We start from the raw sequence: 15,188 nt of genomic DNA on the forward strand, positions 1-15,188 counted from the left end.
GAGATGGCTCAGCGGTTAAGAGCATGGACTGCCCTTCCAGAGGACCTGAGTTCAAATCCCAATAACCACAGGGTGACTCACAACCATCTGTTATAGGAACTGGTGCCCTCTTCTGGTTTTTCTGAAGAGAGCGACAGTGTACTCAAATAAATAAATTGAATAAACCTTTAAAAAAATAAATAAATAAAAACAAAACAAAACCAAAAAACCTCTTTGACGTTACCTAAACATTTTAATGTGTCACACCATAATGGTATATTTAAAAGAATTTTTCACCTCTGTTTTTATTTTTTTATCTTTTTTCTTTTTTTTTTTCCCCCCTTTGGTTTTTCGAGACAGGTTTCTCTGTGTAGTCCTGGCTGTCCTGGAACTAACTCTGGAGACCAGGCTGGCCTTGAACTCAGAAATCCGCCTGCCTAGGCCTCCCAAGTGCTGGGATTAACACACCCGGCCTGTTTTTATTTTTTTTTTTTTTTAAATCAAATTAGGTCATTGAGGGCTACAGAGACAGCCAGAGATTAAGAGCACTGTGTTGCTTTTACAGAGGACCCAGGTTCAGTTCCCAGCACCCAGTGGTCACAACTGACTCAGCACTCTCTTCTGACTTCCTCAGGCATCAGTTCTGCAGGTGATGCTCATACATCTATGCAGGTAAAACACTCATACACATAGAAGAAAATGATTAAAGGTAAAGAAAAAAAAATTAAATTGGGCACATGCCTTTAATCATAGCACTTAAAGAGAGACAGGTGGATCTCTGAGTTTGAGGCCAGCCTGGTCTATGGAGAGAATTCCAGGACAGTTGGGGCTACACAGAGAAACCCTGTCTCAAAAAAACATGATGATGATGATGATAACAAAATTGTAAATGTCAAGCTCTCTCCTGCACTGGATGCCTTATCTTCCTTTTGATGCCCTTTAGACACTAATAAAGTGTAGCTGCATTCAAACAAAAACAACAATATAGTCAATTATAATGGCTTAAATCTTTAACCAGTATATAATTTAAATTTGGCGAAGAAACACAAGCTGTATTGTGTCTGTTAGAGATCTCAGAAGCCATTGTTTCTGTATTTTAAATGCAGTCTCCTGTGCTTTCATTTACAATTGTTTCATTAAAATTGTTTCCTAGTGGATGCTCACAGTCAGCTATTGGATGGAACACAGGGTCCCCAATGGAGGAGCTAGAGAAAGCACCCAAGGAGCTGAAGGGGTCTGCAACCCTATAGGTGGAACAACAATATGAACTAACTAGTACCTCCAGAGCTGTGTTTCTAGCTGCATATGTAGCAGAAGATGGCCTAGTTAGCCATCATTGGGAAGAAAGGCCCCTTGGTCTTGCAACTTTATATGCCCCAGTTCAGGGGAATGCCAGGGCCAAGAAGTGGGAGTGGGTGGGCAGGGGAGCAGGGCAGGGGGAGGGTATAGGGGACTCTTGGAATAGCATTTGAAATGTAAATGAAGAAAATATCTAATAAAAAATTTAAAAAAATGTTTTCTAACTTTTTTTTTTTTTTTTGGTTTTTCGAGACAGGGTTTCTCTGTATAGCCCTGGGTGTCCTGGAACTCACTCTGTAGACCAGGCTGGCCTCGAACTCAGAAACCCGCCTGCCTCTGCCTCCCAAGTGCTGGGAATAAAGGCGTGTATAGCCCTGGGTGTCCTGGAACTCACTCTGTAGACCAGGCTGGCCTCGAACTCAGAAATCCGCCTGCCTCTGCCTCCCAAGTGCTGGGAATAAAGGCGTGCGCCACCACGCCCGGCCTAACTTTTTTTTTAGAGATTTATTTATTTATTATTATATGTAAGTACACTGTAGCTGTCTTCAGACACTCCAGAAGAGGGCGCCAGATCTCATTGCGGATGGTTGTGAGCCACCATGTGGTTGCTGGGATTTGAACTCTGGACCTTCGGAAGAGCAGTCGGGTGCTCTTACCCACTGAGCCATCTCACCAGCCCTTCTAACTTTTTATAATAGTAATAATAATAATAATGTTAAGATTAAAATATGTTGTACAAGAATTATTTTTAAATGGATACAGTTGTAACTATGTTAAAAATAAAAAAATTATAAAATTTAATTCTCTACAACAATATTTTCTTTTTTCTTTTTTCTTTTTTTTTAAAGATTTATTTTTATTATATGTAAGTACACTGTAGCTGTCTTCAGACACACCAGAAGAGGGAGTCAGATCTCATTACGGATGGTTGTGAGCCACCATGTGGTTGCTGGGATTTGAACTTCGGACCTTCAGAAGAGCAGTCAGGTGCTCTTACCCCCTGAGCCATCTCACCAGCCCCCAACAATATTTTCTTAAGTATTGATTTGTTTTTAGTAATGGTTAACAAAAAATAACTTAAAACAACAAGACATTTTTTATTGATTTACTAAATAGGTATTTAGAATCTGTGATTAAACATGTGTCCCTATTGTTCAACATTGCTTTTGTGAGTAGTGAGTGTTTGCTTTACCATAAAAATTATGTTTAGAGAGTTATGCCTATTTAGAATATTCCTATGAAATTAGATAATGCTTGCAAAAATACAAATATTTAAAACTCTGTAAAATTTTGTCTATTAGACAAACAAGTAATAACACTTCATCTATTGGTAACAAAAATTCAAAATTAGAGTCTATCTCAAAGGATGAACAAAAGCACATGACTTTACCAATTGAATAACAATAACAACAACGGAAATATACCAAAGAGTCCCTTCCATCAAAAGATCAGGGCTGTGTCCAGGTACTTATGACTCAGTCCTGGACTAGAAAAGTCTCATGCTTCCTAAGAGCTCATCCAAGTGACTCCGACAGTGCTGCATGAGCCAGATGTGCTGATGCACACTTTTAATTCCAACACTCAGGAGTAGAGGCAGGCAGATCTCTGGCCTTGAATTCAGAGATCCACCTGCCTCAGCCTTAAAAGCATGAATCACCCAGCCCAGCTGTGTAATTTGTACAAAACAAAACAAAAAACAAAACAAAAAACAAGTTCTAGTTTTTAATTAAGCTTTTGCAGCATTACTCTAGCTAGAAATACCCAAAGGTTTGGGTTGACTCTTATTATCCAAAATATACGAAAGGGACAGATTGTAATAACAGCAACATTCTTCATGTTTGATACTTTAAGTACGGATGTTTTTTTGACTTAATTAGTGAAAGGATGGCATAAATCCCATTTGTCTCCATTTAAGGACCAGGTCTGATTTAGAAAAAAATGGCCGGGGCTGGTAGTGGTGGCTCACGCCTTTAATCCCAGCACTCGGGAGGCAGAGGCAGGCCGATTTCTGAGTTCGAGGCCAGCCTGGTCTACAAAGTGAGTTCCAGGACAGCCAGGGCTATACAGAGAAACCCTGTCTTGGGGGGCGGGGGGAGGGGAAGGAAAATATGGCCATAAGGCACCAGCTCCAGGAACAGATCACAAAATCCAGAAATAAGGTCATAAAAGTCCCTCCCAAAGAGCATCCTGGGAATAACCACAAAAAGGGGGAACTATCTTATCTCAGAATGGACCATCTGTGCTGGGCAGCCCTATCTCATTCTATGATGTAGCCGTCCTGCAGCCACGGATGAACTGGGTTACCTGAAAGGAGGGAAAAAGGATGGTTAGGCCAGACAAAAGTTTCGGATCAAGGCTCAAAGTTTAATAGTCAGCACTGCATTTATATAGGGAAAGCTTACAGACCCATCCTTTGTTTCAGCTGGATTATGTTGCAAAGCAAGCTCAGCGGGCAGTCTACTCCTGTAGGAAACCGACTCCTCCTGGGTTGTTAAGGGCCAACCCTGGCGAATACTATTTAGGTCTATTTAGCCTGCTCAAGGCTGGTGGAGGGCACACTATGGTTAAAGGTTCAAGATATAGGAATGCAGACCGCTGACGACCTGTGACTCCCTAGCACTCACCAACGAAATTTTAGATTACCTAGTCCTTCTAGAGAGTCCCGGGTTCCCTATAAGAAGGCCTGCGCGCCTTTGTCTGGGGTCCCCATTTTGGAGGATGGTTGACACCCGAATGCTGGTGGCTTCTGCTCAATAAACACTCTTCGTCTCTGCATATTATCTGAGTCTGGAGTCGTCCTTCAGCGGTTTCCAGACTCTTGCATTAGTATCTAAAATGCCCCATAGTACAATTAGCTAGGATTTAAAAATTATTTCAATAATACTTATATTTTATTAATAAAAATGGGAGAATACACAGTGACTTCTTCCAAAGTCTCATTTCAAATCATTTAAATAAAGGTAAAATAAATAGTTCATAGAATATAAATAACTATCAATTGAGGTGAGAAACATATGGTCAAACTAGTTAAAATATATAAATTTTTGGTTATTTTAAGCACGTATTTCTTTCATCTGTTACTTTCATCCCATTAGGCCAAATTGTGCTCTCAATTATTTAATTTTAGGCACAGTAGTTCTATTATGTCCTATGTAAATTTTACATAACAGAAAGGGTTCACAAAATAATTTAGACCTAGATCATGATGGTTAATTGCATTGATTTGACCCAGAATTTTATTTCATAGTGGACTTTACAGTTATTCCTCTCTTCTGAAGATGGCTGTTTTGCCTGCCCTTCAGCCTCATTTGTATCAGATCCTGCCAAAGAGCCATCCTAGCTACAAGGTGAAAGGTTAATGACCCAAAGCCTCAGATGGACTGAAAAGCTCAGGATAGGAAAGCTGACTTGGCTGATGACACCTCCTGGTTTTCTGATCAGGAGATCCTCACACCGAACCAGATGGTGTCTACCACTTCCAGTCTGCAGAGGAACTGACTTGCAGATGAAATCTTCTATCCCCAAAGTCTCCCTCCCCCTTTTTCATCCTATAAAACCCCAAGCACATTTGGCTTCTGGAAATGCCTGCCTGCTTTTATTTGCATTAATCTGATAACAAGGGACCTTATAATATTTAATAAGTAATATAGGCACAAAATGCGATGCTTTGTCAACCTAGAGGATGGTGAATGAGAATTCCTGAAAAGAGGCTGTCTCTACAGAGACGGACTGATTCATTCTGAAGGGACCTGCATACTGCAGTGTGCTCCCTTCTGGATCCAGTATTAGGCACAGACCACATCCAAACACCAATTTCTAAGCACAAATAAAACACAAAGAGATCCTTTATTAAGCAAGGCAAAGAGACAAAATGGCTTAATCTGAATCAGGCAGGAACAACAAATAGCTCTGTGGGTGTTAATTTAAGAGGGAAAGAGGGAGGTCTTTGTTAAATTGAGCTAGGATGAGTTGGCAGGTTCTGATTCGGTATTTTAATTACAGTAGTCCAAATAATGAATTATGATTGCTGGATCCTGATGTTTTGATAGTTGGACCTTGGTGATCAGCCCCAGGAATGAGTTAGGTATAACCGAGTGGCCACATAAGGGAATAGACCTTTGAAAAACATTAAGACATTTAAAAATCATTAAGATGTTGAGGGGCTGCAGATGTGTTGAGGCCAGGGCAGGTTAATCTCTGTGGGTTTGAGGCCAGCCTATATAGTAAGTTCCAGAACAGCCAAGGCTATGTAGTGAAGGGCTCCAGACGTTACCAGATTTCACCTTCCAAAGCTCAACTCTTCTCTCCCCAAGTCACCAATCTTATATTCTCTCTCACCCCCAACCCATAAACACCTCACTTTAGACAATTATTATATTATATTACAATATATGCCTAGTCGGTAAGGGTCCTTGCCACCCAGGCTGAAGACCAGAGTTTGACCTGGGACTCACATGACTTCACTGACTTCTGCAAACAGCCCTCTGACTTTCATGCAGTCATGTCATGACACACAAAATAAATAAATGTAATAGAAATAACACACAGTGAAAACCCCTTGTAGAAAATTTGTAAAACTATGGTTTGGGATGAGTCTTCCAACCCAACTTGCATTTTGTGTGTGGGCTCTGGTTCCAGGAGTAGGTAATGCAGAATACTACCCTATATGTGTACTTCATTTAATTTGGCTATGCTATTTGTATTGAATCCACTGGATAAAGTGAGTGCTAATTTGATGGCATGTGGTTCCTAAGTATTAAAGTGGTTGGTCATGTAAGACAATATTAGAGTCAGTAAACTAACACACTCAGGGTTCTTTAGACGAAAGGGACTTCTAGAATGAGTATCTATATAGAGAAAGGGGGTTTATTAGAAGGGCTGTGGTGCAGCTAGTGCAACAATGGTTGGCTAAGAATGGAAAATCTATGGATACTGAAAATGTGGGACATCTACACAATGGAGTACAGCTCAGCTATTAAAAATGATGAATTCATGAAATTCTTAGGCAAATGGATAGAACTAGAAAATATCATCCTGAGTGAGGTAACCCAATCACAAAAGAACACACATGGTATGTGCTCACTGATAAGTAGATATTAGCCCAAAAGTTCAAAAAAAAAACAAAAAACAAAACAAAACAAACCAGGATACAATTCACAGACCACATGAAGCTCAAGAAGAAGGAATACCAAAGTGTGGGTGCTTCGGTCCTTCTTAGAAAAAGAAAATACTCACAGGAGCAAATATGGAGATAAGGTGTTGAGCAGAGACCGAAGGAAAGGCCACCCAGAGTGGCTCACCTGGGGATTCATCCCATATACAGTTACCAAACCCAGACACTATTGTGGAAGCCAAGAAGTGCATGCTAAAAGGAGCCTGATATGGCTGTCCTAAGAAGCCCTGCCAGTGTCTTTTTTTCTTTTTAATTTAATTTATTTATTATATGTAAGTATACTGTAGCTGTCTTCAGACACACTAGAAGAGGGCATCAGATCTCATTTTGGATGTTTGCGAGCCACCATGTGGTTGCTGGGATTTGAACTCAGGATCTTTGAAAGAACAGTCAGTGCTCTTACTCGCTGAGCCATCTCGCCAGCCCGCCAGTGTCTTACAAATACAGAGGCAGATGTTCACAGCCAACCACTGGACTGAGTGTGGGGGTCCCCAAAAGGAGTTAGAGAAAGGACTGAAGGAGTTGAAGGGGTTTGCAACCCCACAGGAAGAACAACAATATTAACCACCCAGACGCCCAGAACTCCCAGGGACTAAGCCATCAACAAAGGAATACACATGGCCGTAGCTGCATATGTTGCAGGGGATGGCCTTGTCATGCATCAATGGGAGGAGATAGATGCCCCAGTGTGGGGAAACTGAGGGCAGGGAGATGGGAATGGGTGGGTGGCAGAACACACTCATAGAAGCAGGGTGAGGGAGGATGTGATAGGGTGTTTCTGGGAGGGAAGGAAACCGGGAAAGGGGATAACATTTGAAATCTAAATAAAGAAAATTAAAAAAAAAAAAAAGAAAAGAAAGAAAGAAAAAAGAAAAAAAAGGAAGGAAAAAAAAAAAGAACGGCAGGTCTAAGAATCCAGTAGTTGTTCAACCATAAGGCTGGATGTCTCAGCTGGTCTTCCCTATATATCACAATCCTAAAGAAGTAGGTTCTAATGCCAGGGAGAGAATAGGCTTGCCAGTGAGAACAAGAAGGCAAAGAGAAAGAAGCTTCCTCTTTCATGTCCTCTATATAGGCTGCCAGCATAAGGTGTGGCACAGTTTTAAGATGGCTCCTCCCACCCCAGATCTGGATTAAAGTTGCGTCTTCCCATTTCAAAGATCAGAATTAGAAGTGAGTTTTTTGTACTCGCTAGTTTTATGTCAACTTTTACGTTGTTCTCTGCCCCCCACCCCCTGCCCCTCAGCACCCCGGGACCTACCACCCAGCAGCCAGCCCAAGGACAAGCCGCCACTACCCCCAAAGGGGAACCCGTAGACCAAGAAGCTGCCGCAGCACCTGTGCCCCATAGGCACCAGTGTGCCGCTGCCTGCTCAGGAACCCCTGGAGGGGAGTTTCCCCCAAAATTATACAAGCGGGAAAACTCAAGACAAAGAAATCCAACAAGGCTAGTGATTTCAGTGATATGGCAAACTGGCAAACACCAGGTGAATTGGTTAACACGGGGTCTCAGAGTGTTGTCAGCCAAGGAAATAAAAAGCCACAAATTGGAAAAGAAAAAAGAGGGGCTGGAGAGATTGCTCAGCGATTAAGAGAACTGACTGCTCTTCCAGAGGTCCTGAGTTCCATTCTCAGCAACCACACGGTGGCTCACAACCATCTGTAACGAGATCCGATGCCCTCATCTGGTGTGTGTCTGAAGACAGCGACAGTGTACTCACATAAATAAAAATAAAATACACCTTAAAAAAAAAAAAAGAAAAAAGAAGCAACAGTGAAAGCAAGGAGAACCAGGAAACAAAACTAGATGGTCATATTGAGAACATCAGCGAGGATGAGGCTCAGTCAAGCAGCCAGAGGAAGAGAGTAATATGCACAAATAGGTACCACTCCACTTGGATGATGTGAGTGGGACCAGACAGCCAGGAAAGACCTGGGTCCCAGAACAGCTCTAGATGTCAGCCTGAAGCAAATAAAACAAGAGCACAGTAATAGAGAAAGTGATACATGAAGTCGGAGACAGGATAGAGAAAAGAGAGACAGATGATCAAGATGTATCCAGTGTGAGAAGTGAGAGGGTGGTACCATCTGAGGTCCCACTATAGGCCGGGCAAGAGGCTGGACCAAGGAAACCGTAGTAGATTGAACTTTGATTGTCGAGAGCCATTTCCTACAGAGCTTAACACCAGCATGATATATTACTACGATGATGGCACAGGTGTGCATGTGTATCCTGTGGAAGAAATACTGCTTAAAGAGTACATTAAGAGCCAAACTGAGTATTAGTTCGGCATAGAGAACTTGGAATGGCACTTCTTTCTTTGAAGATGAATGAGCAGGGAGTCCTGAGCAGGGAGTCCTGCCCGTTTCCCTGATTGCTGGCTTTCACTGTGTGCAGACTCTCACTGTAGACCTTAATCTCATCTTGGAGGCACAGAAGTAGAAACAATAGATGAGAAGATGAGGAAAAAGAACCAGAAAAATGGCCAAGTCCAGGCCCTCCTCCATGAAATGTGCCACAGACAGACTTCTCTCAGCTCACACTTTGTGATTGATTGATTGTCTGGAGTTAATAACCTGGCCAGGCCTTTGGCTTCCATACAGACAGGGTGATGATCTACCGATGCTCTTGAATGTCATATGGCCGGAATATACAGTGGAGTAGGTGACTCCCTGAAATGCCATGTAAATGTGAGAGCAAATCGTGCTGCACAAGTGAGCGTGACCACACTGTCTTCTGTGCAAGAATGTCTACGCCCACCCCCTTGTGGAGAAGGTTGGGCCAGCCTGCAGTGGAGAAAACCACGTTTATGATAATGTGAGACAGACCGGAGGACTGCGGTTACCATAGGAGCTTCTCCTTTCTGTGGCATTAGCTTAGGCTGCACGGGCTACTTCACTCATGGTGGGAAAGTTAGTTATCATTGGAGAAATACTGCAAATTCTATCTTTTGTTTCTAGGCATTTATACTTTGCCCAGATCAATCAAGCAGAAAGAGAGGACTGAGTAGCATTTCCAAAATTGTTAGGTCCTTTGCTATTTGACTTGCTCTTTAAGGTAGTATACTTCGCACAGCTCACATATTTCATGTACTATAAGATGTATTAATGTGAATAATTAAGGGGTAAGAAATTTAAGTTAAATAAGGGCATTTTTTCCCTTTATGCTTAAAAAAAAAGAAAAAAATAAATAAATCTTTAAAAAAAAAAAAGGAGAAAATCTCTAAAGATTAAAAAAAAGAGAAAGAAATGCAATGTCAGGTGTGCTGATTATTTGTAATTCCAGCATCTAAGACTATTTATACGTCCATAGCTATATTTCTTTACGTTGAATTACAAAATTTAGAAACATATTGCTAGTATATAAGGTTTAATATTTACTGAGTACATAGAGCCTATTTAGTCAATATGGGTATACATTATTTTTAGATTTATTGATTTTATGTATATGAATACACTGTAGCTATATTCAGACACATCACAAGAGGGCATTGGATCCCATTACAGATGGTTGGTGGTAATTGAACTCAGGACCTCTAGAACAGTCAGTGAGTGTTCTTAACCACTGACCCATGTCTCCACTTTAAATATTGATTTTAAATGTTAATATGTTCTAATCTTCCAGCCATCATTGTAGGCTGAAAATTTAATTTGGGGAAAAATTGGTCTATTTTCTACATCAACTCTATAACTCTAGTGACTATTGGAAAATCAGTATCTGAACTTCATGAACACTTTATAGCTATCTAGTGGCAGCAATAGCAATTCTCTTTCTTAAAATAAGGAGTTTGAATTATGTATGTGTTAGCAGATGCCTATGGAGGGCCAGAAGAGGGCATTTAACTCCCTGGAGCTGGAGTTAGAGCCACTGGGCATGGGTCCTAGGAACCAACCCAGGTCCTCAGAGCAATAAATGTTCTTCACCACCAAGTCATCTCTCCATTTATAAGAAATGTCAAGAACTACATCATACATAGTGGCCTTAGAACTTATTTTCCTATTACCTTAACGTGTCTGTGAAAGTCTAGGTAGTTTGATGAAGAATGTCATATATTTGAATGCTTAGTGATCAAGAAATGTAATGATATGAGAAGGATTAAGAGGTGTGCATTTGTTGGAACTGGCCACTGGGGGTTGTGGGCTGAGGTTTCAAATGCCCACGGTAGGTCGTGTATCACACACAGTGTAGCTCCCACCTACTTCTTCAGCCACCAAGTCTGTCTGCTGCCACACTTCCAGCCATGATAATGGACTAAACTGAAACTGTAAGCAAGCCCTGAATGATATGCTTTCCTTTTTAAGAGTTGCTTTGGTCATGGTGTCTCTTTATAGCCATAAAACAGTGACTAAGATATTCCTGAAACATTTTAAGTCTGAAAAGCCTATAAAGTCAATACTCCCAACTTCTCTGTCCATTTAGAGAGTATGTGTCATGTGACAAGACATAGTAAGCCTTTTCTACAAGGTTCTGGAAGCCCAAGGAGTAGAATGTCCAAAAGAACTGGGTCAAGATAAAACTTGAGTGAGACATGTCTAGGTAAGATCTGGTTCCAGCCAGAACATAAAGCTATGAATTCTCTCTCTTGTTTTGGGACTTCAGATAAATCATGAGGTTTCTTGTGCTCTCATCTGTTAAAGATCTACATCCACAGAATATCTGTAAGGATGACACATGAAGCCATCTTCTACACAGGGATTCATATACCGATTTACATAAGGGAAACAACTAGATCAGGTAACTGGCCATGGCCTTTGGTCATGTCCTAACTCATCCACTCCTTCCTTTGAAATACATTATTTCCAAACCAACATCTGAGTGCTATGTAAATGTTCATTTTTAGATCTATAAACACAACCTGTGAGAATTCCAAGTTACATTAATGCCTACTTCATATAATTCAAATGGTTTAGAGATTTATTGTAATATTTACACAAAAGATTTAATGCTACAATGGCTTTGAAACTAATAATCTAAGGATCTATAAAAATTAATGAAATTCATACTTTGATTTTTTTATAACCTATCCAGCACTATTATGATTTCAAAAAATACAGTCTTTAGCAAAGTTCTGCTCTTACAGAGAAATAATTTTAAACAAAGTATTACTTTTCTATCATTTATTTAGGAAAATGTTTTACATATTAGGAAAAAACAGAAGGCAACTTGATCTAATAATTTTTCAAGCATATCTTTGTTCTAATAATAGCTATGGGAAAAAGTCTCTGTAAAGAAAGTTAAGTCCAGGTGCTATAAAAATCCTTAGCCCATCATATCACAATAAAGGATGTATCGCTGCCAGTTATACCAAGCACACAATGCTCCACACAGTAAGGACGCAGCTTCTACACACAGCATGCATGGTATGCTGTGTACCTTCCTCCCCAGCATTGCAACACAACAAAGGCACAGCCCCTAGATTAACAAAAAAACCTCCAAAACTGGGCTTAGGCTCTCTGTGTACAAACAGGTAAGAAGCAAGCTGCTTAAAAAATATGGCATATTGAGAATATAAACTCTACTGTATATGTTGATAATTTAAAATGTTAAAAAAAGGTGAAAACATACATTTACTAACAAAATACATTCCAGGAATAGAAGATGTTTATACAGTGGAATACTGCCTTTCAGACACCTTTTGCATCAATAACAACAGTGACTGACTCTAGTCCGAGGGCCATGCAGCTCAGAGCAGGCGGACAGTCTTCCCAGTCACTGTTAGGAAATCTTCATCAGCCAAAGCTCGCAGGGCCTCTTCAAACATGTCCTTGGTAATTGCCTAGGAAATACAAATGTCACAGATTGTCTGTATTGTTAGGCACACATACTTTAATGATAAACCACCGCTTAGAGTCTTTGTCTTTTTGGTGGCTGTAGACAATTCATTTGCATTTATATGATACAATTATCTTATTCATTTTGTGTGCCTGTGGGCTGGTTATAAATGGAAGTCAAAGGACAGCTTTCCAAAGTCAAGTTAGTTCTCTCCTTCTACCACACAGGTTCCAGAGATAGAACTCAGCTCATCAGGCTTAGTGGTAGGTATCTTCTTTACCCACGGACCCATCTTATCAACCCTGCTAGAGAGCATTTCTTATCCTGTAAATCAGGATGGCAAACCGGCAAACATTTCTTTAAAGTACTAGGTGTCTTGTCTTTTCTAAACTCTGCCTTTACCATGCCAACAAGCAGGCCTTAACTTTGACCAACATTTTTTTTTGGGGGGGGGGCGGCGGGGGTTCGAGATAGTTTCTCTGTGTAGCCCTGGCTATCCTTGAACTCACTTTGTAGACCAGGCTGGCCTCGAACTCAGAAATCCACCTGCCTCTACCTCCCGAGTGCTGGGATTAAAGGCGGGTAACACCACATTTTTTTAAACTAACAATTCATCTTTAATTGCAAAAGGTCAGGCAAATATTTCATTCCTAAAACCTAAACTCCAAACAGGTGAACTAATTTTAATAATGTATTTCTTGATAATGTGTGTATGGACAAGGCAATCTTATTTACGATAATTACTTACACACATATAAACACTTACTGTGTCAGACTGTCCCCGAATATCCTCAAACAGCTGTTGGTACTTTAAGGCTGGTGTTTTACCCTTAGATAAAATAAGTTTTCTCAATGCTTCAGCTAATTCTTCTTTCCGTTTACGAGAAGTGGCACTCATTCCTATTTCAAAAAGAAATCAATGGAAATGTTTCTACCATGATAACGTGAAATGTTAGATTCCCATAAATATTCCTTCAGTAGTATTGCCAAGAAAGGTAGAACAACCAAATGCCAGAGCATATTCAAGAGCATGAGGTTTTGTTGTTGTAGTTATTTTATCTATCATTAGCTATTTGCCACTGAAAGCCCATATAAGCTGTTTAGCAAGTATAACCATACTTATTAGAGCAAATTCTTGCTTCCTGAATAACTGGGACAAATGTGCCTATCTGCTAACGCTCGAAACAAATTTTAATAGATATAAAACACCAGAGGAGATAGAATCTCTTTTGATTTTAAGTTTCTAGTTCAAAACAAGTAACTAACCTGTAGTAAGAATAGAAATATCCACAATGCCAGTACGGGGGTCAGTTGCAGACTGCTTCAGAGCCTCCCGGTGGAGGCGTTTTGCCTCTTCCACATCAATTGCTTCAACTTTGTTTGAAAATCTTACTTTAGCATGGGCTTCTGCTAAGCGAATTAATGACTCTAGCTGTCGAGGGTAAGCAGAAACCATCCCCCGGCTACTCCCAATCTTCCTCATGTTTACATAAGCCTATTGAAGATAGAAAAAAAAACAAAAAACACAAGTGAAACCACTGGCAACAAGAACCTTAAGCTTTGCCTGGCGTGGTGGTGCACGCCTTTGATCCCAGCACTCAGGAGGCAGAGGCAGGCAGATTTCTGAGTTCGAGGACAGCCTGGTCTACAAAGTGAGTTCTAGGACTATACAGAGAAACCCTGTCTTGAAAAAAAAAAAAAAAAAAAAAAAAAAAAAAAAAAAAAGAACCTTAAGCTTCATGGATGACATCGAACAGTTAGTGTTCTGTTAAATAACTGGAAGCCTGTCTACCTGCAGGTCTACCTGCAGTGGAGGGTTACTGTAGGTAATTACAAATTGGATCTAGGCTGTGGACTTAAAACTCACCTACACAGAAACACAGGATTGTTAGTTACATCGATATATGGTGATATGAAATGTTTTGACAGAAAGACTTCTTGCAGGAATCTTGTGAATATAGAAAGGTATCAGAAGGCTGCCAACGTAACTCAGAAGAATATATGCCTGGTCCTCATGAGTATAATCCGCATCATCAAACACATACATACATACATACACACACACATACAGACAGACACACCACCACCATCAAGCAAAGGAAACAGTGGCAGAGGAAAGGAATGAATCAGAGGGCCTGTAGGAAAAGGTCTGGCAAATGACAGCCAAAAGATCCACTTTGCAAGGCATGTAAGGTAACTGGATAATGTCCCCGAGAGAATTCAATCATTTTACATGTAGTTTCATTTATTTTATGATATAAATGAAAAACCACTACCATCTGTAACCTTCACCTAGCCTTTTGTAACCTAGCTAGGATATAAGTCTATCAAAGGGCATGCCAAAACATAATAGTCAGCCCAAACAAGCCCTAGCCCATTCCTGCTCAGCTTATAATATGTGGGAATCTAAATATCACCCATCTTAATGTTGAGGTTTGGTCTTTTGTTATGTATTGTAATGCTAAGTGTCAGCTCCCAAGACCTGGTTGCTCCAGATTGAGTGGGCAGGACAGAGTCTACAATTAGTCCCAAGTGACACTATGTGACCCTGTCCTCAAGTTATTCCTGATTGGTAAATAAAGATGCCAACAGCCAATAGCTGGGCAGAAGAGACATAGGTGGGGCTTAGGGTTCTAGGCTTCTGATGGGGAGAGAACCACAAGGGGGAGAAGGTGAAGAGAGGAAAAAGGTGCCATGGGTTACGTAAATCATGAAATAATGGCCACGTTGGTTGGCTAATTGGAATTAAGAGCAGCCCAGATGAAACATGGCAAATTATATAGTAGGATTACTGGCTGGGAAATAGACATAATAGCATAGAGGATAGGTATCTTTCCAGCTCTTGTGCTGTGTAAGGCTTAATGTAAATATAAAGGCTGTGTTGTCTTTTATCCAGGAACCAAACGATCACAGGCAAGGTAGAGAACGGGACTAAACATTTCTATAACTTTTTTTTTTTTTTTT

The 15,188-nt window shown here is 40.5% G+C and overlaps 1 protein-coding gene and 1 pseudogene across 1 annotated transcript in view; one reads left to right on the forward strand and one right to left on the reverse strand.

Annotated features, from left to right (window-relative positions):
* The first annotated feature begins 7,871 nt into the window (after positions 1-7,871).
* Positions 7,872-9,006, forward strand: LOC110312012 (annotated as a pseudogene).
* Positions 9,007-11,554: 2,548 nt separating this feature from the next.
* Positions 11,555-15,188, reverse strand: part of Mcm4 (minichromosome maintenance complex component 4) — a 15,067-nt gene continuing 11,433 nt past the window's right edge. The window contains exons 14-16 of the mRNA XM_021184685.1: positions 13,491-13,719; positions 12,991-13,124; positions 11,555-12,228 (exon numbers count right to left, since the gene is read on the reverse strand). Of these exons, the coding sequence (XP_021040344.1) occupies positions 12,136-12,228; positions 12,991-13,124; positions 13,491-13,719 (456 nt within the window). The 3' untranslated portion in view covers positions 11,555-12,135. The remainder of the gene's footprint in view (positions 12,229-12,990; positions 13,125-13,490; positions 13,720-15,188) is intronic.

This window comes from Mus caroli, chromosome 16, assembly GCF_900094665.2.
Source record: "Mus caroli chromosome 16, CAROLI_EIJ_v1.1, whole genome shotgun sequence".
NCBI lineage: Eukaryota > Metazoa > Chordata > Mammalia > Rodentia > Muridae > Mus > Mus caroli.